We start from the raw sequence: 23,253 nt of genomic DNA on the forward strand, positions 1-23,253 counted from the left end.
CGGCTCGCCATAGCCCCGAGGGGTGGGACAGGCCCGCCCGGTGACCGGGAGGCGGCGGCACTCTGCGCATGCGCGCAGCCGCCGCGGAAGCCCGGGAGGTGTCGCTCTATCCTCAAGGCGTGATTCTAAGCACGAGCAGTAGAGTTTGGGTATTCCCTCGCTAGAAAGTCAAAGCGGCGCAGGGCGTGCCGGGAAGGCAGAGTCTTCCTCAGAGACAGCCATCTTCTACTCGCCGGGGCCGAGCTGAGGGGCGCGGAAGGATGAAGGGGTTCCCGGTGGTCGCGCGTTCCCTCTCGGTGAGGGCGGCCTGGAGGTGTTGTGCGCGGTGGGGGAGAGGCATAGACGGCGGCGATGGCGGTTGTCCGGGCCCCGGGGGCTGCGGGCGGGCCTGACCCCAGCCAGCCCCGGGGCGGCGAGCCGGGCTGGCGGGCAGTAGGCGGGCGAGCGGGCGGGCGAGCCAGCTGCCTTCGTGCCTGTGGGGCTGTCAGCGGGGGAGGGCCGGGGCCGGGGCCGGGGTCGAGACGGCCCGGCGGATGGCGGAGCGGGACGGAGGGGCTGAAGGTCAGGCAGGCCGCGGGCCGGGCCCGGGGCGGCCTGCGCGCAGCTCTGTGGCTGGCAGCTCCTGCCGGGGCGAGGGGCTCCCCGGGGGCTTCCCCCGAGGCCTCTCCCGGGAGCGGCCGACGAGGCAGCGCCGCTGGTATGGCCGGAGAGAGGTCTCAGGGATCCGATCTCGCTTGTGGCAAGGTGGTGCCCTTGGCAAGCGGGACTGGGCTGGTCCCGGAGGCCTGGAGGGGGCAGGGGGCCTGTTCTGCTGCAGAAGGTCTTGTGGAGCCGGCGGACAGCTGGAATATAACTTGTGTTAGGTCTCTGCTGGAAATGCTCTTTTGAATAGGATGGCGAAGGACTCCTGAGTCACAGTATGTTTGTGAGTCAATTTTAGATGTGCAGTAGGAATTCAGAAATGAGTAGACTTCGAAGTTAAAACTAGGTGTCTTCACAAATTTGTGGTGGGGGAAGAAAGGAGTTTTTCCTAGACTCAAAATACATTGAACAGAGCCCGTGGCAAAGCAAGGGGAGTTACGTCATTGGTATCCCTACAACTGAGCGCAGCAGTGCTTCTGTCGCTCAGTTTTTACTTTAAGATGTAGGAGAATTAAGTTACTTTTTTAATGTGAAAGGAAGAGTAATAAACAAATTTATTTTACAAGTATGAGAAAATTCCAGAAAGGGTGGAAGAGAATAGCATTTCAGATTCTAAATCGATAGTCTTGTAATTTCTGTTGCCAGCTGCTGACGGGAAGGCTCTTGCGATGTTCACCCCTGCAGTTTAAAGACCCGCTTCTGGTTATTACTGTGCAGTCTGGGGACTTGCATACATGTCCTCTTTGTATGCAGCAGTCAGTGTAGATAGGTTGGTGTTCTGAGAGGTGACCTTAGGAGCTGAACTGCCTACACCTAATAAAGTTATCTCCAAAGGTGTGTTCTGCATATGTGGATTGCTGTAATGGTTTGTTCAGTTAATTGCTATACAGTGGTCCTACAAATATATGGTATCAGTAGAGATTCCCACTGCACAACAGCAAAGGGGGGGGAAGCTTTCTTAGAGTGCTATTTCTTGAACTTCCAGAGACCCCATGTTAGTCATTGCACAGGTTCCAGCAGTGATGTAAAAAACAAACAGAGGAATTACAAGGGAATCACTTTTTTACTCTGGGTTTGAAGTAATTCATTGTCTTTCTACTTTAAAATTAGTTGTTTTTTCGGTACGTAATGGAACATGTGATGAATTAATTCAGGAAATCCATTTTCTTATGCTTTCTCCTCTAGAAGAGACTTTATTCACTTAAAGTAGCTCCTAAAGTTGCAACCTCAGCAACTGCAGAACGAGTGAAATTATCTCCAGAGTCTGAGGATCTTGAGGTCAGTATGAAGACTGGTATTTGTTTCCGTCTCCTTTTTATTGATCTTTTAGAACTCGGTCAAAGCAGAACTGTGACAGTACTGCCAGTGGATAACTAAACCAAATTTTTTTCTTTTTAACACAGATCACAAAATTACCAAATGGCTTAGTTATTGCATCTCTGGAAAACTTTTCTCCAGCTTCAAGAATTGGTGTGTTTATTAAAGCAGGCAGCAGATATGAAACCGCTAGTAACTTGGGAACCGCTCACTTGCTTCGTCTTGCATCTAATTTAGTAGGTGTTTATTCTCTTTGTTATTGTGTTGGCAGTAAATGAAATGGTGGAAGGTTTACGATCACAAAAAACCCCAATACGATAAAATTTAATGTAAGAGATGTTATAAAGTGGAAAACAATGTACATTGATTCTTGGTTACCTGGTTCAAGTGCAGGAGAAATGTCATTTTATCATGGAAGACAGGCAGTGATATTTATTTAGAATTATACTCTCCAGTGGTGTCTTAAACTATATGTGTATGTATATATATAAGATTTATCTATATCAAGCTATGCACATAACTCTTTTTATTTAAGCTGCAGTAAAAGTTAATTTAGGTGGCTGATAGAAACTGAGTTTGCGTGTGTGTAATATTTCTGAATAGTTTTTCTTACTACTGCCATCAGAATATTTTAAGCAACTTGTTTTCCCTTCCTGTTTTATGTCTAGCTTCAGTTATATAAGATGCTATGGGGGCAGGTACTTATCAGCAGGTTCAAAAAAGAATCAAATTCATCGATTGCAGGTCCTTAAACAGTTGCTAAAAGGAATAACTCCTGTAGGTACTGCAGGAATATCACTGAATGGGTTGTGGGATGTTATATTTAAACAGCCTTTTCTGTTGCCACTGTCAGGTCCAGAATGTTGGGCTAGATGTCCCATGGGCTTGACCCACTCTGGCTGCTACCCTTGGTGCTGTTTATCTCAATTGCTGTCTGGCTCTAGCTGCAGGTGTAAACATGGCCTCTCTTGCACACCAGCTAGGTTGTGATGATTAGAGCTACACAGTGCCACTGAAGTGTGTCTGACTGCTGTTGTATGGGTTCAATCCACATCAGTTTCAGGCAGAAAAAAAAACAAAAAAACATCCCAGCTGCTTATTACCTCTTTCCCACCTGCTGCCTGAAGTTACTTTCCCCAGACAGCTGTCAGCATAGTAGTATGTGTAGGCATTCCTTGCCCTGGTTTTGTCAAGCTTACCTAATTCAAAGAATCCTATTAATTGTTCAAGCAAACCTGGATCATTCTAGAATGGAACTGGGGAGCAAATATGTGAGCAATTATGGTGAAAAATCGGAGAAATGATTGGGAGTAGGGCTGCAGTAAGCTGGCTCAACTTTTCAAAATAGCTTGGGTATAAATGAATAAACAGATACTGTTTCAACTTTGCGTGAGCACTGAACAGCCTTAGGCAAATGTGTTCTTAAAATAGGTAGAATTTCAAGTTGTGCTTTTTTTTTTTTTAAATAGACTACTAAAGGAGCATCTTCTTTCCGGATTACTCGTGGCATTGAAGCTGTTGGGGGCAGCCTGAGGTTTGTAACCACATACAAAGATAATGTATCTTGGTAAGATGCAAACAAGCTGAATGACTAAAGGAAACTTAAAACAGTAAGCGTAATAGTATGTAGGTGGATAAGCTCAGTGTGGTAATAGTACTTGAATGCTGAACGTTGACAAGGAACGTCTTTTGTACTTCTTGTTCTGTTGAGGTTCAAGAGCGCACCCATGACTTGTATTTTAAAAATACCTTTCATTTAACAAAATATAAATGTTATGTACCTGGAAGAAATATAATTTGTCCAGAAAACTTAATGTTCTTTCTACCTTTTCAGGCTTCGAGATTAAATTTCCTAAAGTCAGTAGATGTTTGGGTTTTTCTCCATCTTTTGTGAATAGATACCACTCATCATACTGCAATTTTGGGAACAATTCAGACAGTAGTTGGCTTTTGTGATTTGAGAGTTTAAAACCTAGGAAATAAACCTAAGAGAAATAAAAGAGGGATCTTGCTGTGACTGTTTCTTGCAATGTATCTTGAGTGCATCCAGTAAGATTGTTTTATATAGAATTTGGTTAAAAGCAGCGTTCTATATAACTTGAGACTCTACCCTTTTTTGTTCCTGTTAATCACAACTGTGTTGAAGCAAGTGGAAAAGACCAACTATGTTTTCTGCCCAAAGAGAATAATTTCTAAATTGCCTTGTTTAATATGTTAACACATTTTTCTTCAAGTTTTGCTATTCAGCCTTATTTGTTGTTTTACCTTGAATTGTCATGGTATCTTAAATTCTGATGGTGACAAGACACTTGTTATTACTTGAATACTTAGGATAGGAATTTTAGTTATGTCTGTTTCTGCTGTGTGTGTATTATCGCTCCTTTAAAAAGGCATCTCAAGCAGATTTAAGGTTAACTAGATATTCTAGTCAGTATCTTGCTGATGAATTCAGTCAATGGGGAATATGTGTGAAAATCCACTTTTATGTTCTCTGCTGAAACGGATTTTGTATTTTTTCTCATTTAGCGTGTACTCAACAAGGGAGAAAATGACTTACTCTGTTGAATGCCTGCGTGACTATGTGTAGGTATCTAGATACACTGTAAACTTGAGTTACTGCATTCTTTACAAACTGCTCTGTAGTAAAGTAGAAACCTATCATTTTATAGGGTAGGCGTAATACCTGTTTTCATGTCTTTGTAATAAATCAATAAATTACTGTATTAATATTCAGCTTCTTTATCATGCTATTGAGCATACGAATGCTACAGAACTGAAGTTGAATTCTTGTACTTTGTATAGCAGTGGTAATAACTACTCTCTCGAGTGACATATTTTGTTGTTAATGTGTTGCTTACAGATTAGTTTGAATTGCTTTCAACTTCAGAAGAAATTCATGCCACTTCTATTGTGTTTAATGCCTTTGTAACTTTTTTTTATCTAGTGATACAGTAATGGAGTACCTTCTTAATGTCACCACAGCACCAGAGTTCAGACCATGGGAAGTAACTGATCTTCAGCCACGATTAAAAGTTGACAAAGCAATTGCATTTCAGAATCCTCAAGTTGGTAAGTGTATTTTTTGATCCACTGCATTGGCTTCATGGCAGTTTATTCAAAATTAAAAACTTTGGAAAAGAATAGTTTCCCTTTTGCTCTGTCACTTGACCATTTCATTCTTCATCTTTTCCCTGTTGATAGGTATGGTCTTTCTGTTGTTACAGAACTTTTTTTGTAAATCCACAAGTTTTTCCTGCCTGTGCATAACAATGTTTAGCAAGTAACATGCTAAAGACAGCTTACACCATTCTCCTTGACAGCTTCCATTTCACCTTTTTAATTTTTTTGAAGTACAGCCAAAGAACGTGCAAGTCGTGACTGTTGACAATATATGTGCAGCAGCTTGTGTTCTGAAACAATATTTAGGTATTACTTGTTGATATGGAAACAGTATTCTACAAAAGACTTCTTGAATTTTTTGGGTTATTTTGGTATAAAAACAATATATATTTTCATTACACTGAAAATGGATTCCAGTTTTAGGTTTATAAATTTAGGTTTGTGGGTTAAAAAAGAAAAAAACACAAAAAAGTAAACACAAAGCCTCAGCCAAATGAAGCCTATTCCAATAGATCTTGTGTTACTTTAGTCAACCAAGTTCACTTATGTAGTTCTGCACAATAAACATCATTTGTACTATGTGAAGCATGCTTACCTTCATAACCCATTGAAGATGACAACACAGTGTTGGGCTTTGGAAATCTCTGGCTTACATTGAAGTGCTACTGTATTTTTTAATTGGAACCAAGAATAATCTTTGTTTTTTAAACTTTTATCAACTACAGGTTGGTCTCATAGTAACTTAATATTTTCAGTTACAGTTCAGAATCAGAACTATGAAGAAAGGAGTGTCATCCTTCTCTTGAGAACATTTTGAGAATATCAAATAGGAATGAGTAGAATGTTATTGGATGTAAGAAAAAACTAATGAGGAGGGACTTGAAGATGCTAGCATCCTTCACCCAAATAGGGAGATAGATGAGACATCACACAAAGTATTATAAACAGCATGTTCTTTCTCAAGCTTGAGAACAAGGGATGCTTTCAGTGAAGATTATGATGATTCTGAAATGAATTAAAAGGATGTTGGGGTTTGTTGTTGTTTTCTACTGCTCCCCCTCCCCTAAACACTGATGGCATTTATAGCTTGCTGTTGAGGCCAAAAAGTATTGAGCACAGGCAAGTTGTTAGGGGTTTTTTTGTGGTTTTTTTTTTAAATAAGATACAAAAGAATAGAAGCTCTCAGACCAGATTCTGTTGCCTGAGGATTTGGATGAAACTTCCATGTATATTGGATTATTCCAGACCTGCTTTTGCAGATCTTGTGGTCCTTAAAGTGGACCACAGCTCTGTTTCACTGGGGTAACATTTAGTTTTGTTCATAATCCTCGTTAAAAGTGGCTCTTAAGTTAATCATTACCACTGAAACTTTGTTCCTCTTAGGAGTGCTGGAAAACTTGCATGCTGCAGCTTATAAGAATGCTCTGGCAAACCCCTTATATTGCCCAGATTACACAATTGGAAAAATTACTTCTGAGCAGGTAGGATTATTTGTGTTCTGTTATAAACCTGTTTCAGTTTCTTTATCAAGGATAGATGAGAGAGAATATTAATTTAGTAAATACACAGTCAGTATTTACTACCATATTAGTCTGGTGTTAAAATAATTTATTTCAGTGCAACTTTTAGTATTGGGTACAGAACTTATTCACATTTAGAGAGGTGGTTAATGTCAGTGGCTTTTTGTTGATAGGAAGGCTGTCAATGAAATGGAAGTATTCTTGTATAAAAGGGTTTTGTAGTTGTTACTGGAGAATGCATAAAATGCTATTCTGTAGGCAGTTCCTTTTGGAAGCATTGGAGTTTGCTGCGTTAAGAAGTATAAGGCTGAACAGTGGATGTCAGAAACACACTTGCCGTTTTTGTCCTTTATACAAAATACCCTAAAATGTGAATTTACTGTTGCAGCTTCACCATTTTGTACAGAACAATTTCACAAGTGCAAGAATGGCTCTTGTAGGAATAGGTATGTACGTTCTTTAATGGACACCGCAATTTGTAAGGGAAAACTACTGTAGACATTTAAGTTCTCTGTAGAAGTAAAATGTTACAGTACACTTAAAACACTTCTATGTAACTGCTGTAGCTTTTCAATGCAGTTAACATTACTTGGAATAAACTATTGTATTGCAGGTGTAAAACACTCTGACTTAAAGCAAGTTGCAGAGCACTTTCTAAATATCCGAAGTGGAGCTGGTATTTCTAGTGCAAAGGCTGTCTATCGAGGGGGTAAGTGTGTTTCTTTTATCTGTTCTGAATGACTGACTTTCTGATTATTATAAATGTAGTATTATTCAAAGTTGCAACTGAAAACTATATGGTTGTACTAAATGCTGTACATGGGAAGTGACACTTCAGACACAACTCCCACCTAAATAAGCAGAGGATTATTCCCTGCCATGGAAAGTTCTGGGGTAAAACTGAACCTATACCTCCAACAAAGCTTTACCTGCAAGATCATTTGTTCCATAAAATGAAAAACAAGCTGCCATATGGTTTCTCTTGGCATTTTTTGGAAGATTCCCTTAAGAATAGGTTAAGGACTGCCTTGAAGTGGTGGTAGGCTTTCTCTTTAGGGAAGATCTGTTGGAATGTCATTAAGTCCTTTGTAAAAGACAAAACAACGCTTAGCTCTTTCAGAGCAGTATCTTGTACTAATACCAATAGCCATTCTTTATTTGGGGTATCAAATCACTCTGTAAACAAATGGGAAAAAATAGGAAGTTTCCAACATTTAATATTTGACTGGAATAACTTCAGTTTCTGTAAAATAGGATAAATATTCTTATGAACAGAAGGTACACTACTTTTCTGGATATTTATTATCTGAAGACTCACTGAGTTTTATCATCTCATATTATGTGTGGTTTAGGATCAGGTTCAAATAAGGCATAGTAAGGTACTTGGGTTTGTCCTTGCAAGAAATTTTTTTAATGTGAAGGACTTCTGAATGCTTTTTTTAAATTGCTATATATATAGTATGCTAGATACATAGTATACATATACTATGTATATTTCTTTTTAATAAGAGTTAGGAGTAACCTCTGAGGATTGTAAGTATAAAGGGGTCTAATGATTAGGAAGCTACAGTGTGACCTACAGCCTACTAACAGTTTCTTGCTGTCTTCCTGAGTGGACATGCAATAACTTCACACCCTGGCTTTTCTCTCATGAAACTTAACTCCTGGCTAGAAATGTTTGCTTTCCATACCTCTGAACATACAGTAGTTTCTAACTGAATGCTGCATTACCTTCTACACTGTTGTATTTTTAGGAGAAATCAGAGAACAGAATGGCGATAGCCTTGTCCATGCTGCCATTGTAACAGAAGGAGCTGCTGTTGGGAGTGCAGAAGCAAACGCGTTCAGTGTTCTTCAGCATGTTTTAGGTGCTGGACCCCTTATCAAGAGGGGAAGCAATGTTACCAGCAAGCTGTCCCAGGGTATTGCTAAAGCAACTAGCCAGCCATTTGATGTAAGTTCAAAGGGTTACTGCACTCTGATATTTTAAGTGCAATGCATGCTATCCTTTGAGAGGTTACTACCTCCAGTGAGAATCTCCAGTAGTTCATTCTTGCACAAGTTAACAGTATTTCGGAGAAGGTCTTCCAGTCTGATCTCTCCTCTGCACAGATGGAGTTTAGCTTCCTGAATTACAGTATTTCAGATCCTAATAGTAATTATTTTCCTATGCTTGATACTAAGTTGTTCTGATACTTGAAACAGTTGATAATAATGTTTGTTTTGCAGGCTTCCGCATTTAATGTTAATTACTCTGATTCTGGGCTTTTTGGGTTCTATACCATATCCCAGGCTCCAAATGCTGGGGAGGTGAGTTGCTGATTAGAATTCAGGTATTAACAACATAACCCTCAAACTAGTGTTTTGATTTGAAATAGTGACTGATTCATCTGAAAAAAAAGTTGATTCATCAGTTCATCTGGTTTCTTGTATAAGAATGCTGCATGTTCAGTTATGACTTAGCTCTGTAAGCTGAGAATGAGACTTGCTTTCTGCAAAGTATAAATACCTAATACGAACTAGAGCTAGTAAAATACCTTGAATTGCTGACTGTAATTGCTGATTTACATGTGTAAGCCTAAGTGCATCACAAGGAACATGCTGGCTCTTGAAGCTGGCAGAACTGAATACTCTAATGAAAAATGGTGAGACAATGCAAATTAATGTGGTATTGTAAGTTAAATCCATGCTGGTTTTTGTGTCTCACTTTGGTATTTATTACAGTGGTTTTAGTTTTGTTCTAAAGCTGTACAGCATTGAGTTCAGGCTAACAATCCTAGCACTGTCAGCTGCTCATTCCTGAAGTTTTTAAGTTGTCAGATAATAGAAATACCATGCTGAAACTTAATGCTGGAAGAAGTCTTAAATGATTTAATTTTCCTCAGGTCATTAAAGCTGCTTTGAACCAGATAAAGGCAGTTGCTCAGGGTGGCATCACCGATGATGATGTCGCAAAGGCAAAGTAAGTGAGTAAAGAACTGTCTTGTTTGTTTTAAAGAGAAGTTTCTTAACATGTAGCTACTTGTCACTTAGACTATTCGGTACAGCAGAGCTTATTGTTGTCCTGTAATTATTTCCTTGGAGAACTGCTCACTTTCCTGACTTAAAACTGAAGCACTGTCAATACTCCTTTTTTTTCAAAGCTATACTGATTCTCTGCTAGTGGTATTTCCTAATAAAAGCTTGTTAGGTAAGTGTTAATGTTTTCTGAAAACTGTTTCAGTGTAAGAAATAGCAAGTATCAGCAGATGCTGTCATTTTAATCATACTCTGTAGTATTAAGATGTATTTAAATTAGAATCCTAAATTGCATTACTTAGGTAATTCCCTTTACAGTCACACTGCAGCAATTCCCAAAACAATTATATTAAGCAATCTTCTGCATCTTCAAAGAACAGTAGTAATGACGGTCTGGAAGTGTAAAGCACTGAATTAGTGATGTTACATCCAAGTGCTTGAAATATGTGCCCCTAGGAATATTTGAGATGGGGGAAAATTACTATTAGAGATGCAGTAACATCAACAAAGTTTGGAATTTCTAATTTATAGAGGGTTGTGCATATTAGTTGGTGCTTGATCTCCAAGTAGCGTTAAACTGCACTGAGCCTCTAAAACTGTGGTCGTGCAATACAACAATATAGTACAGATTGACTCAAGTAGCAAAATGAAAATATTGTCTGTTGCATATATAAAATACTTACAAGACTCCACATAAGGCTTGATTACACAGAACATGATAACTTAGACATGGTTGGTTGTGCCTTAGTCACTAGTAGCTAAATGGTAAATTCTGGACCTTTATACTTGGCATATATTTTGTGTGTTGGGTTTTTTATTTTGTTTTGTGTTTTTTTGTGTGGGTTTCTTTTTTTTGTAACAAAGTTGCCTAGTATTAGGGAGTTACACTTACACACAGTGCTGTGGCTTCCCTTCTGGAATGGCTTCACATATTTTCTCTATTGCTCTTTGTCCTTTAGTGACACACACACACAAAAAACCCACCCCAAAAAACAAATTCAAGGTCAGTGATATTTGCAAAGTCTTGGAATTCAGTCAAAAATACCAAGCTACTTAATAATATTCTATTGGAATAAACCATTTTCTGCTGTTGACTTTTAAAAAAGAATAGGACTAGCTTATAGAAATAAGATTTTTGTATGTAGCAGTGAGACTGCATGAAACAGAAAAAACAGTATCAACCTGCTGTGTTTTAACAGAACATGGAACTATTGCACAAGGAGCCTAACCATTTACATTTGTTGCTTCTTTGTCATTTACAACAAAATTGCTCTGCATACATCTGTTCTTGATGAGAAACTGGAATCAATTTTAAACCTACTTTTTAAATTTGATAGATTAGTTTGTCTAATTCCTGGGGTACCTTTAGTTTAGGTAGCATTAGTTACTTCAAACAGAAACAAATTCTGAGCTAGAGATCTTCTGACTCTGCGGGGTGGTTGATCATTCCAAGGCAGTAGGTGTTCAAGTACCCTGTCATTTTCATACTTGGACTGTTTGTGGTGCCTTTTTCCTAACTACAGAACCCTTTCATACTTGAAAAGGAAAACCTTTCAAAATGGAGAGGAATCTTGAAAACTTAAAAAGCACCAAAAACTCATTGCACTTACGGGTGCGGTGGGGAAGGTGATAACAGGACTTACATGCTCACTCATCCTTAATGCTTGCTTTGATGGCAGAAATCAGCTGAAAGCCACCTATCTGATGTCAGTGGAGACTGCAGAAGGCTTACTGAATGAAATTGGCTCCGAGTCATTGGTTTCTGGCACACACACATCACCATCTGTTGTTGCTCAAAAAATTGACTCTGTAGCCACTGCTGATGTTGTGAATGTAAGTATGGGTTGGCATCTACAGGTGTTCCTTAATCACTGCATAAGTGTTTTTTAATACAAAACTGGTGCTCATTTGTGTGTGTTTATAAACACACACATATACTATCTTTAAAATAAAAAAGCAACTCATTTTTAAATCCCAGCTGGCTATCTTACGATGTGTTTACTTACATTATGAACAGAAGACCCTTTAATCCAATACACTGTAAAACTAGCGTAGCTGGGAGTATGTGAAATTCTCATTTACTTCACTTAAATTTACCAAAACTACCAACTGGTATTCATGGAAGTCTTGGTAGTAGTTCCAGCACAGGGACTTCGGTGTCAAGGCTTTTAGGATTCCTCAGTCTAGAATATTTGGTGCGCTTAATAAAACAGTTAGGCTTTCAATGATAAACTGATGTAACTGCATTGGTATTCCAAATTATCTCATTGCTTATACTTGAAGGAAACTTCAGAAATCCATCAGAAAGAGAAATTCTAAGACAGAAAATCTTTGTTTTCAGTCATGGCTAATTTGTGTTGCAGTAGCAACCAGCAATAGCTGTAGTAGTAAGGAGGGATCTACTGTATCTTGTGGTGTAATAATTATTCTAGGAATAACCATTTTCAGAGAGTTTACACCTTTTATATCCAACTGTCATTCTGCCATTCCTGTAATGTAATGAGGAGCTGGATTAGAAGCAAATAAGTTTAGACAACAAAATGAAAATTGTTTACTTGATGACATACTATAGTAGTGTTGGGATTTGTTGTTTGTTTTAATAACTTGAAGCTGAGGCTATGAACAGCAAGATAAACTCTGTTGTAGCAAATACTTCCTTATATCCATCTTTCTGGTTTGTTTCCAGGCTGCAAAGAAGTTTGTCAATGGGAAGAAATCAATGGCAGCTAGTGGGGATTTGGGAAATACTCCGTTTCTTGAGGAGTTGTAAAAACAAAACTGAGACGCAGATTCAAGATGGACCTGAGCTCTATGTCACCTATGTTCTAAATAAATTACTACTAACTTGTTATTTATGAATTCAGTTCTTTCAGAAAGTTAATCTGGAGCAGTTGAGGGCTCGCACTCATCAAATAAAGTGCTGAGTTCATACATCTTGTGTTTAGTTTTTTTCCACTGAAAATGATAGCTAAAATGCTGATAAGTCTGGCTTTGTACACTGAAGGTAAAACTACAGTGAGAAAATAAGGTGACTTTTAGTCAATGTAAAAAATAGTTATATCAAAAATTATTACTGTGATGCAGACAAATACTGTAATTGCCACTAGTTGTCCATGTATTCTTGTACGTTCAGGAAGTTCTTGATAAATTAACTCCATGATCCTTAGATCAAGTAAATGAAGAAACTTACCTTCAAACAAAGATGAATATAAGACCTTCTTAGAGCTTGCAACTGCTAACTTGTCTGGGGCTAGCAGAGCTCATGTTTCTGAATGTCTTCTCTACAAGTAGCATTGATAGACATCTTTGAGGGGTGGGAAGGCATTGCTAAAACAGCTTTATATAGCTAATATATGATTTCAAATATCTTAGGACATTTAGATTTTTTTGAAGTTTAGGCATATATTAAAAGAAAACAGATAAAACTTCAGAAATCTAGGTTTTGAAGAAGTTTTGAGCTATTCTGAAACAAAGGCAAATCCTTCCAAATAGGATGTATCTGATACAGAAGGGCAGGGGGAAGAGGAACTGGTCTCATTGTTTTCCATAGCCCGGTATGAAGGAGGTCTAACACCACTAGCATCAAACTTACGATTGCACAATGCGTCAACATCATCATGAAGTACAGCATCACAAACAGTGTCTGTGCCTACTCTAAGTGTCTGGCCTGTATCGGATATCTGCCAAATTTTGGGTATTGATGGTAACTTATGAGTGAACTCACAACAGTATGGCTGGGAAGATTTATAGTGAAAAGTTTCCAAGTCTACGTCATCATCGCTATTGGACCCGGTGTCATCTTCGTCCCCAGTGTCTTCGCTCGTGCTGAAAATACACAGCATGGTATTACTTTAATGTGCAATAATTCCCATAGCCATTTAGTTAACTAATCGTGGAGCCTTAAGTTTTTTTCAAATACTTGTTCTAAAGCCAGGTTCATCAGTTCTGAAACTCCTCTAATATCAAACTAATGCTATTGTCCATAGTCCTTTGCACACTATTTCCTTTGGACTCTAAAGTAATAGCTAAGTTGTCATTTGGTCAACATAAAAGCAAGCTATCCTTTTTCTGTTCCTTCAGAATAGCAAATAATTTGATTTATTGAAACATAAGCCGAGAGGTTTAATCTCTTGGAAAGCCCCTTGCTGTGTGAGCTTCCTTTCTGCTGTTCTAGCCTAATTATCTCCTTTTAATACTTCTGTTCCTTCCCCTACCTCTGAGGTCTCTTTTATATTAGAACTTTGTGCCTCAGGAAAACTTGTAACTGCCTTGTATCCCATCTAGATTAATTATCCTTACTGTATGAGCTACCTTTAGAATTGAGAGCAATATATTTTTAAAAGCTTCTGTATGCAGTAGTTCTCACAAGAAGAGATTATTTTTCCTGAAGTTTAATTTTAAAAGTCATAATCATTAACCACTGTCAATAGTTAGACTGATTAAGAAACAGGTAAGCTTTTTACATGGTTGTAGCAAGACCTCCATCTTGGTATTATCAGCTACTTGTAATTGTCTAGATCCTTGGCTATTGCAAATCAACAAGGCCCCTTTGCTATTATTGCCAGCCAGACTTTTTATGCTCAGTGTGGAGGCAGGAGGGGCCATATCTAAAATTAATTTTGGTCCTGACCCTGTCTTCACTCAAATTAGAAAAGTAGACTTTTCTTTTGGTATTTGTTAATTTCTATTTCAGAAAAGTAAATGAAAGTAAATCTTTAGATTAACATTTTATCCTAAAATGTAAAAGCTATTACACTATTTCTTGTTTCTTGCTAGAATAATATGCACGGTGTTAAATTCTATGTACAGTACTTATTTCTTACTCTGCTGTCATCACAGGAAGCTTTACTTCAGGAATCAATTCAACTGCACTTTGCCAGTGTTGAGGTACTTCAATAAAATCTCTGTAAACTCTGATTTGTAGAGTAGTTCCTATAGGAATATTGTGCAGGAGTTGCCTAAGCTCTCGCAGAGTCCATCCTAAAACATTAGCATGTCCAATTTTTATTAGAACATCACCTGTCAAGGAAGAAAATGGACAACAATCAGTTTAAGAGACTTTTTCAATTTTTTAATGTTTGTGTTACAAAATATGTAGTCTTAACCACTACACTTTCACATTTTTATGTAAAAGCATGTGTTAACAGCTTTTCAACTGGATGCAATTGTGGTTTTTTTTCTATTTTAATGAAAGTTTTTTAGCTCTGTTAAGAGCTAATGTTTTAACAACACTAAGGAAAGCTGCAGTTCACTTGTTTAGTTTGGGATTTTTTCTGAGTGAACACACTAAACTTTAGATTGCCTATTCAGTACTACCCTCCATTTCTGTGGGGTTTTTTAGGCAAGATAAAGGTACAATGGTGAATGCTCTGATCAGGACCACTACTTGGGACCAGACAGACTCCAGCAAGGTTGAGCTGAGGTTACATAGCTGCACTCGAAACAGTTCTGCTGGCATCTTTCCACTGCTCCCCTGTACCTTTTCACAGCTGGAATACCCTGTCTATACATATCTGCTGCCTACCCTTGTATGTCACCTTGCTGTTTATGTGTTGGTATGGAGCCAAGCATACCCCTTCCTCCACAGTGGCTAAGTTTATCTAGGTGGACACTGGAGTATCCGTGTAACAGCTGTGTCACTTTGTGCCTTTCTGGCCCCCTGGACATTTCCAGGGCTTGACTCCCCTCGGTGGCTGATGCCTGTCCCTCCACTCTGAAAACCAACATGTGGTCCCATTGCAAGACAATGTCAAGCGAGGCCGGGGAGAAGTAGGAGGTGCCCACAAGAGCTGGTGCAGAATCTAACTGAGGAGTTCCAGCAGAAAGCGGTGGTGATGGTTTTTGTGTTTGTTTGTTTCAAGGGATAAGGCTGCAAATAATGTTTGTATTACCTGCTGCCAGTGGAAAGCACTGAGCTGCAGTTTTACAAAAAGCAGTACTGCATCCAAGAACAACAGAGTACAGAAGCCCCAGCACCTGTAGATACCACAGGGTATAAACAAGATGGGCTTCAAGGGACTGGAGGGAGTTGCAATTACTGTGTAAACCTGTAATTTTGGAGATTGCAAAAGGCAAGCAGAATCAATCTGCAGCAGACTATACAGCTCTATCAGCAGCCTGGCAGAAACAGTTGCGCAGAGGACCAGTATTGGTAAACTTTACATACTGAACTGCAAGAGAACAGCATACGGGATTTAAACAAGCTGTACAGCTGTCTGCTGCCATATTAGGCAGAGCAAGGAGCCTCTCTCCATCTGCTCAATTTTCTTCTTAACCCTTTTGGGTTAAAAATGCCTGTAGCAAAAATTTACAGGCTTTAAAACTGTTTACCTGAACTACGGACTACCATTTTTTCATTCACTTTTTCCACTAACTACTCCTACTCCATCATCATCACACCCTCTATCCACGCTAGCTTATCACAAGATACTGGTTCTACTGGGGTGTAAACAAGAAGTTCTAGAACAAGTACCAGGGTAGCAGATACCAAAAAAGCAACAGAAAACATTTTACCAACAGTTTTATGTAAGTTCTCAGCCTCAAACAGAAAGATAAGTCACCCAAATTATGTGTTTCAAAATGCATAGACATAAATGCACTCATGCTTTAAAATATCTGCAAGACGCTCTCAGCTTTTAATAGATTCCTTTAGAATCTGTTTTTTTCTGCCCATACTGTCCTGATAATACTGTTGTGGCAAGTCAGAGCCATCTCTGAACTGCAGACGTGGATAATTTTGCTTCTCTGCTCCAGCATCTAGAGTCTGAACCACCCAGCCTTTCAGTTCACCTGTCAGTTTTGTGGTTGATAACCTTCAGTGGCCACTGAAGATTTATGTGGAGATAACCTCTTGCACTATGAAGGTATTTTGAGGAAACACACATAGTAAGCAGCCCTGTTTCTTCTTGCTGGCATGGAGAATAGGGCATGCATACATACATATGAGTTTGGTGAGTCTAACTGTAGGATTTTAACACATTAGTGCCTCCCACTACCTCTGCTAATTTCGACCTCCTCCCCATTAAAGTCAGCAGGATGGCACAAGATCTTTCAAGCTATAAGCAGTAATAAAATCGTTCTTTTAGGTTCCAGTTTGAAATTACAGATAATACTCATCTTAATTGACTCAAAAAATAAGTCCATAAAGATAAAATTTAATTCACTGAACCCCCCCCCCCCCCAAGCAGTGCATTCGTGCATCATATTTTTCTCAAGCCCCATGCTCTCTGTACATTGGTATTAATGCCAAAATAAGTGTGCTGCCTGTGGTATCATTAAGAGACAGGGCTTCTACAAAATACTGTCTTTTCTGCAAAATTTTACAGCTTTGGTCATAAATACAAAGTTTTTGTAAGTTCACTCTAAACATGAACTGAACAAATTCAGCTGTTTGCTTTTTTTGTGTGTGTGGAATGTGCTGAGTTAGATCCAGGTGCTCCATGAATGATGCTCAAATTGTTCATTTTTGCTCCAAAAACTAAGATCAGCTGCAAAGGGACAATGTTTGTTATCAGTCCTCAACCCCCTTTAAACTGTTCAATACTTGCTGCAGTAAATCAAACACATCATGTGCCATAAACAATTTGACTCCTTGTTCTTGTAGGTTTTATTAAAATGCTTTTGGAGCTGACCTTTTTCCAGTTATTGCAAATAGAACTACTTAGTTTCAGTGATTAATATTCTGTATTTTTTACCTTATAGATATAAAGAAGCCCCAAACAAACCAACAACCAAATCAGTATCATATATATGCTTTTGTATACCGTAGGGGTTTTTTTAGGTAATAGATGAAAGCTATCAGCTCCTACGATAATAATAATAATAAAGTACTTAATTCAAATCCAAATCAAATTCTATTTCATGCTCAGGATTTTTCCACTGATTTTTATATTCGAATCAAAGGTGCAAAGCCTTTTCTAAAAAGAGGTTAAGAACTCCACTCAATGTTTTTTATTTCATCAAATAAGTAGATCTTTCTTCCTAGTGCTTGCAAATCCAATTCTCTCTGAAAGGTGCGAGAAGAAAGGAGTGCCCAAACTATAAAGGCAATGCTGGGGAAATTGTTCTAATTTAAAGATATGCATTTTCACTGTACAGCCAGTAAATTTCTAAATTACTTTGTTACGGTCAAGTCTTAGCTTCATAGATTTCTGTGTTAGAGACAATTTAATACTTGGTAATAACATAGCACGCTATCGTCCCCAAACTGTAGTTTATGAGTCTAATGTAATTGGTCTAGGGACCCATGTGAAGCAGTCAAATTTATGAAGCTTTCAATTACAAGCTTAATATAGGTGTCTGATGTTCCACAAGAAACTTTAATAACTAGTAATAGTCTGTTAGTACTAATATGGCACATTTCAGGTTTAAAGCATTTGGCAAACGAACACCTGCATGGATTGTTAGAGCACAGAGATTAGTCCATTGCTACTTTGTAACTATTCTGTATAATAAAGAGAAAGAAAAAGCAAACAATAAGGCAAATTAATTTCAAGCCTTCAGGAAGTTTTGTGTTACTTGTAGAGTGAAATTACTTGAACAATAATGGACTGAACAAAGAATGATATTATTCAATTTTAGTTGCTATATAAATGTAATAGTCAAACTATTTTTGGACAAACCTGCTGATGAATAGGAAATCTGTTTTTGCTGGAGAACAAGATATATACTTAAATCTTGATCTGATTATGAAACAGTCACCCATATCGGCTATTTTAAGATCACAGGTATTTCATTACAGTGGAATGTTGGCACTGAGCTTTATACAGTTTGTGCTGGTTTCTTTTCTCTGTAATTTTAAATTGAGTTTCTTTTGATCTGTGTAAGTGTAAATAAATCAGAGACGGGCTCAAAGCATAATTGCAGAACAAGAATATTTTCAGTGCTATTAAATTTGAATATCACTGTTGGTTCTTTTTTACCTGGTTTCAGCTTTCCATTGTTAGCTGCAGAACTTTTCTCAACAAGGCTTGTTATCTGGAGATATGGCCCATTCTGTATGATTATGAGACCCAATCCTTGTTCACCCATCCTAATATTTGCCTTCAATGCTGCAATCAATGTGTGCTGAGAGATGTTTTCCAGCGCTGGCAACTGCCCTTTGAAAAGTGAGAGTAAAATTTTACTAGTTCAAAGTGTGATATCATTCTTTAGTAAAAGGTTTAAGGAGACATTTGAGCAGGCACTGTACCCGTTCTTAATTGTCCAAACAGTTAAGCCCCTCACCCTTAATTGCTTCTCTAGATAGGCATTGCCTGCTGAGTTGCTGCCAAAAAGCCGTAATAGCAATACTTATAAAAAGTTAGTGTACACCATAAACTAGCTTTCTGCAAATAAATATACTGCAAGTAGTTTCTACTTAGAAACTTATTTCTTAAAAAGTCACACATTTTACCAAGAGAAAAAGGAATTCTGCTGTTACTTAGGTATTCATTACTAGTGGCGATATATTCAGGAAAGGTAGAGAACAGGGTACAGAATAACAGAACAGAGGAGCTGTCAGCTGTAAAGGACTTCCAGAAAAGATTGAATTCCTATAAAAAATGGATTTTTCAAATCAATATTTATAAAGGAGATTAATTTCTAAATTTCCAGCAGATTGGTTCCATACCCTCTGCTGACATGAGGGAAGGGACTGTACTTGCCATATTTAGCACTTACAGAAATAAAATACTCTTGAGCATCCGCTATCCATTAAAACGCACAATACAAGTAATACAATATGAATGACATTATCCCAGTGTCTTCAGCAAGAAACATAATAGGATAATAAAGAAATCCTCCACCTCTCAAGCCTGTTCTCCTCACTGAGAGCCAGGAAAAGTTAAGACTGTCACACTAGTGCTTGAGACTCCTGAAACACACTGTATTCTGTTAAAAATTACTTTTTCTGTCTCTTTTAAGATCTAATCTCTAAATGTAACTTCTGACAGTAGAGTAGCAATAACTTAACTCTTGAGACTGTCTCCAGTGGTCTGGAATCACTTAATGAAAATTCCTACCACTTTACCCCTCTTTAAAATACAGAAACTTGGTCATCTTCCTAATGGCTTCAGTGAAGCTTTGGATCAGGCTCTAAATGACAGCACAGAATGTCTATAATAGAATTAAGATTGAAAGTACAGAAATGTGAACATTTGACTTGTCAGTTTGGCTGCTGAACTGAAAAACAGAGAAGGAAGCAGGAATGGTTTGAATATTTTGTTTCTTCTCAATGAAAAATGCAGGATTTTTTTTGTTGCTGAGTAGAATACTACATTTCATTTGGATTAAATACTTAATTTTCATGGTCATGCAAGAAAAACAAAGGAAGACTCACTCTGGAACCCACTTCCATCTGTTGATAATTCTGAGAGGTTGAATGTCTGAGCTGCTACTGTTTTTCCAGCTCCACTTATGCAAAGTGGAACAGGATCAGTAGAACGGATTGAAACCTTTCCTATGGTGTTCTTGGTCACTTTTCAATGTGTGTTTCAATCTTTTTCAGCCAGAAGAGGGAACTGAATCCTAGTTTCCTACTTCCAGAATGAGTACTTAACTCCCAGGCCAATAAATGTAAACAGATGATAAGAAGTAAGGCTACTTTATATTATTTTCTAGCCAAAATTATTCAGCAAATTCCATTAAAATTCATGACCAGTTGTAGGTCATCAAATGATCAGCAGTGAAACAACAAACAAAAAATGCTAATAATAAATCTAGCTAACTTTAATTAGAAGCCAGAATCCTGATTTTAAGCATCTTCTTATTGCATGAAGTTATCTTGCTGGACATGAAAGCCTTAAGACCATGAAAGCTGTGACTAATCCAAAGCCTTCAAAACATTTAGGACAAATGCTAACATTCACACTTTTAGATGAGACTCTTGTCTTTTTACTATACCTGATATCAGTCTATATAGTCTCCAAGGAAGGTGGATTTTCAATTTGTTCTGTGCTACAGAAAGTTTAGACACTTGACAGAACTTACATTACAGTTCCCCTGACACTGTCCTGATTTTCTCCAAGTTCACCCTTCAATTCTGCAGTTTCTGCAGGCAGCAGCACAGGATCTCATCCAATCCTCTTCTGCTGAAGAAACGTCCTTTTCCTATTGTCATCTGCCTACAATTCCATTCCAAACACTCAGCCTCAAGAGCAGGAATGCCTCTTGATACTAAGAAAATTTGGGGCACTGGGGGCTCTGTGAAAAAAATAAACTGACTGGTAGCAGAAGGACTTAAGAAGTTTGAGCTGAAAGACAGGACTGGAAGAGTAGTTCTGGGGCAGAAGTGAGGAAATGGAAATGAACAGAAGAAGAAATGACCAAAAGAGATGGAAACTCACTCTTAGTTTCATCCCCAGCTGCTGGTGAAGACTGTGTATGTTCCATCGAGTCCAGACGAAGAGCTTTTTCTATGGAGCCAAAACTCCTAGGCAGGTGTGTCCGAGGTGAGCATCTTGGAAATGTGCCACTGCTCCATGATGGCCTGTAGAGGAAGAGTCTACAAGCAAGTGAGGAGGTGACAACGCCCAGCAACTGCTCAGAACGCTGGGGCAGGTGGGTTCTGAGTTCCCCCAGCACCACACAAGTAATGCGGGCATAGGGAAGTCTGGCGTTGGGCAGAATCTAGTGCATTGTTTCAGTCCAAGAGGAGTAATTAGATTTAGGCTGCCTGTCTGTCAATACCGCAGCTCTGCCTGAGGCCCCAAAGCTTTCTGGAGAACCTATAGCTGGTGGTGTCCTCCCACACGGCATCCTTAGGCATGTACTCATCTCCTAATAAACCTGAGAAAGATTAAATAACTGACCACATAGCCTGCAGGGTATGAAGACTGGATTCTGTCACTATTTCTGACTTCATATTTGCCTGCATAGCAAAAGCCAATGAAAACCATATCTTCCCTTTGTACACCCTCTCCATCCCTCCTTCCTTTATTCCTTCTGCCACAAAGCTGACTTATTTGGAGACAAGCTCATTTTGAGGCAGACTTCTACATAATGCTTGTATTAAAAGCTACTTAAATACCACTTAAAGCCAATTTATAGGATAGTTGCAGATGATTCTTGGAAATAACTTATTTTCAAGGCTGCTAGATTCCCATTGTTAGTGCAATATAATTTTTAAATCTTTTAAATAAAAAATCAATTGCCCCATTTCTTCCACATACCAATTGTTCCCTGTTTAAAGGGAATAATTTGAGCTGGTTTTCATCAAAAGTTTTACTATTTTCTCCAACCTTAAAATCTGTCAAGAATAGGTGATTTCAATAGAACCTGAGTACGGCTCTTGTCCTCCAAATAATAAGTACTACTGATTGCTGTTGAACACTTTAAGATTACTTTACTAATATCTCCATTTTGTTTGTATAGTCTCCCATCGACATAAAAGACTTACATAAAAATAAACAGCACAGACAATTGCCTGCTTGGCTTCCCGATATGTTCTGTATAGACCACTTATGCTGCTCTGGAAAAAACAGGTGGGTCTTCACTGTTAGAAGGAAAAAAACCCATATGTAAGATGTTAGATGTTTTTCAAGTACCTGTAGATGTGGGGGCTGCTAGACTAATTTAGTTCAGCATTCCCATCCCAGAATGACAGTATCGATAGCACAGTTACTGTGTCCAAAACCAGGCTGGTTTCCCACATTTGGTGCACTGTTCATTTATTGGCTACAGATACCCCTACGCTTCAATATAGCTGAATCCACGGAAAAGCACGTCATTAAAAATCGCTGCATTTGGTTGAGATTTCCAGTCAAGATTAATTAGGTTTTCTTCCAAACACACAGCACGGACAGCAACGCAATGTAGCGCTTTGGTGGTGCTCCACAGCCGTGTAACATCTGGAGGAACCTCCATGAATCGGTCCTTCCACTTCCCGTTTTTACCATTGCTACAGAAGCAACTCTGAAATTTAAGCTAATGCTCAACATTTCGAAGGGGTAGAGAGTGACAGTGACTAGCGAAACACGGGGGGAGTTTTTGCGGTGAAGACAGGCCTACGATCGTTCCTCAGGCCCCTTTACACGGTGCTGACCGAGTCGCTCGCTCCCGTCTCTCTGTGCACCGTTTCCCGTGGGGGAAGGCAGGCCCTGCCGCTGAGGAGGGGGAGGCCCCGGCTGCGCCCAGCCTGAGGCCTCCGGGCCGGGGCAGGGAGAAGGGAGGGATCCCCGTGTGCCCGGTTGAAAAGCGAACACCTTTGGGGGTAGGGATGCGGGCGGGCAGCGAAGGACCGGGACGCGGGGCAGGTGTTGGGGCCCATCCGGGGCGAAGCTGTGAGGGGACGAGGAGGAGCCGAGGCCCCGGGTACGGGCCGCCCCTCACCGGACACCCGCTGTGAGGCGACGGCCGCCCGTCCCCTCTCTCCGCAGCCCCGCGCGCACCGCCCGCCGGCAGCGCCCCCCGCAGGCCCCGAGGCGGCGGCATGCCCCGCCCCCTCCCGTAGGCCCCGCCCACCAGCGGCATTCCGCTCCGCCCCTCGCCCCTCTTTCAACCCACCTCCGCGCCCAGCCACCTGCCGCCCCTTTAGGGCCAGCCCCGCCTCACGCCCCGCCCACCAGCGGCAAGCCCCGCCTCGCCGCGCACCGCTCCCTGGAGAAAGCCGGCCGCGGCCTCGGGCGTTCCCCCGCCCCGTTGCGGCGGCGGCCCCGCC

General features: G+C 39.7%; 2 protein-coding genes across 3 annotated transcripts; one reads left to right on the plus strand and one right to left on the minus strand.

The window, feature by feature from the left end:
- Positions 1 to 148: 148 nt before the first annotated feature.
- Positions 149 to 12,468, plus strand: LOC126034056 (cytochrome b-c1 complex subunit 2, mitochondrial). Of its 2 annotated transcripts, XM_049791278.1 has the most exons (14): positions 151 to 296; positions 1,828 to 1,920; positions 2,046 to 2,195; positions 3,429 to 3,493; positions 4,486 to 4,542; positions 4,904 to 5,028; positions 6,463 to 6,560; positions 6,988 to 7,045; positions 7,213 to 7,308; positions 8,354 to 8,553; positions 8,829 to 8,909; positions 9,485 to 9,561; positions 11,297 to 11,450; positions 12,304 to 12,468. In XM_049791278.1, the coding sequence occupies exons 1-14, from the start codon at positions 261 to 263 to the stop codon at positions 12,385 to 12,387; spliced, it is 1,374 nt and encodes a 457-aa protein (XP_049647235.1). In that variant the 5' UTR covers positions 151 to 260; the 3' UTR covers positions 12,388 to 12,468. The 2 variants fall into 2 exon arrangements, with proteins under 2 accessions (XP_049647237.1, XP_049647235.1); XM_049791280.1 differs by lacking the exon at positions 12,304 to 12,468 and having other exon boundaries at positions 149 to 296; positions 9,485 to 9,569; positions 11,304 to 11,429.
- A 140-nt stretch (positions 12,469 to 12,608) lies between these two features.
- Positions 12,609 to 23,066, minus strand: PDZD9 (PDZ domain containing 9). The gene is made up of 5 exons (XM_049791679.1): positions 22,926 to 23,066; positions 20,942 to 21,224; positions 18,539 to 18,715; positions 14,441 to 14,636; positions 12,609 to 13,442 (listed from the first exon to the last, which is right to left on the minus strand). The coding sequence occupies exons 1-5, from the start codon at positions 23,064 to 23,066 to the stop codon at positions 13,076 to 13,078; spliced, it is 1,164 nt and encodes a 387-aa protein (XP_049647636.1). The 3' UTR covers positions 12,609 to 13,075.
- Between the last annotated feature and the right edge of the window lie 187 nt (positions 23,067 to 23,253).

This window comes from Accipiter gentilis, chromosome 33 (genome assembly GCF_929443795.1).
Source record: "Accipiter gentilis chromosome 33, bAccGen1.1, whole genome shotgun sequence".
NCBI classification, from domain to species: Eukaryota; Metazoa; Chordata; class Aves; order Accipitriformes; family Accipitridae; genus Astur; species Astur gentilis.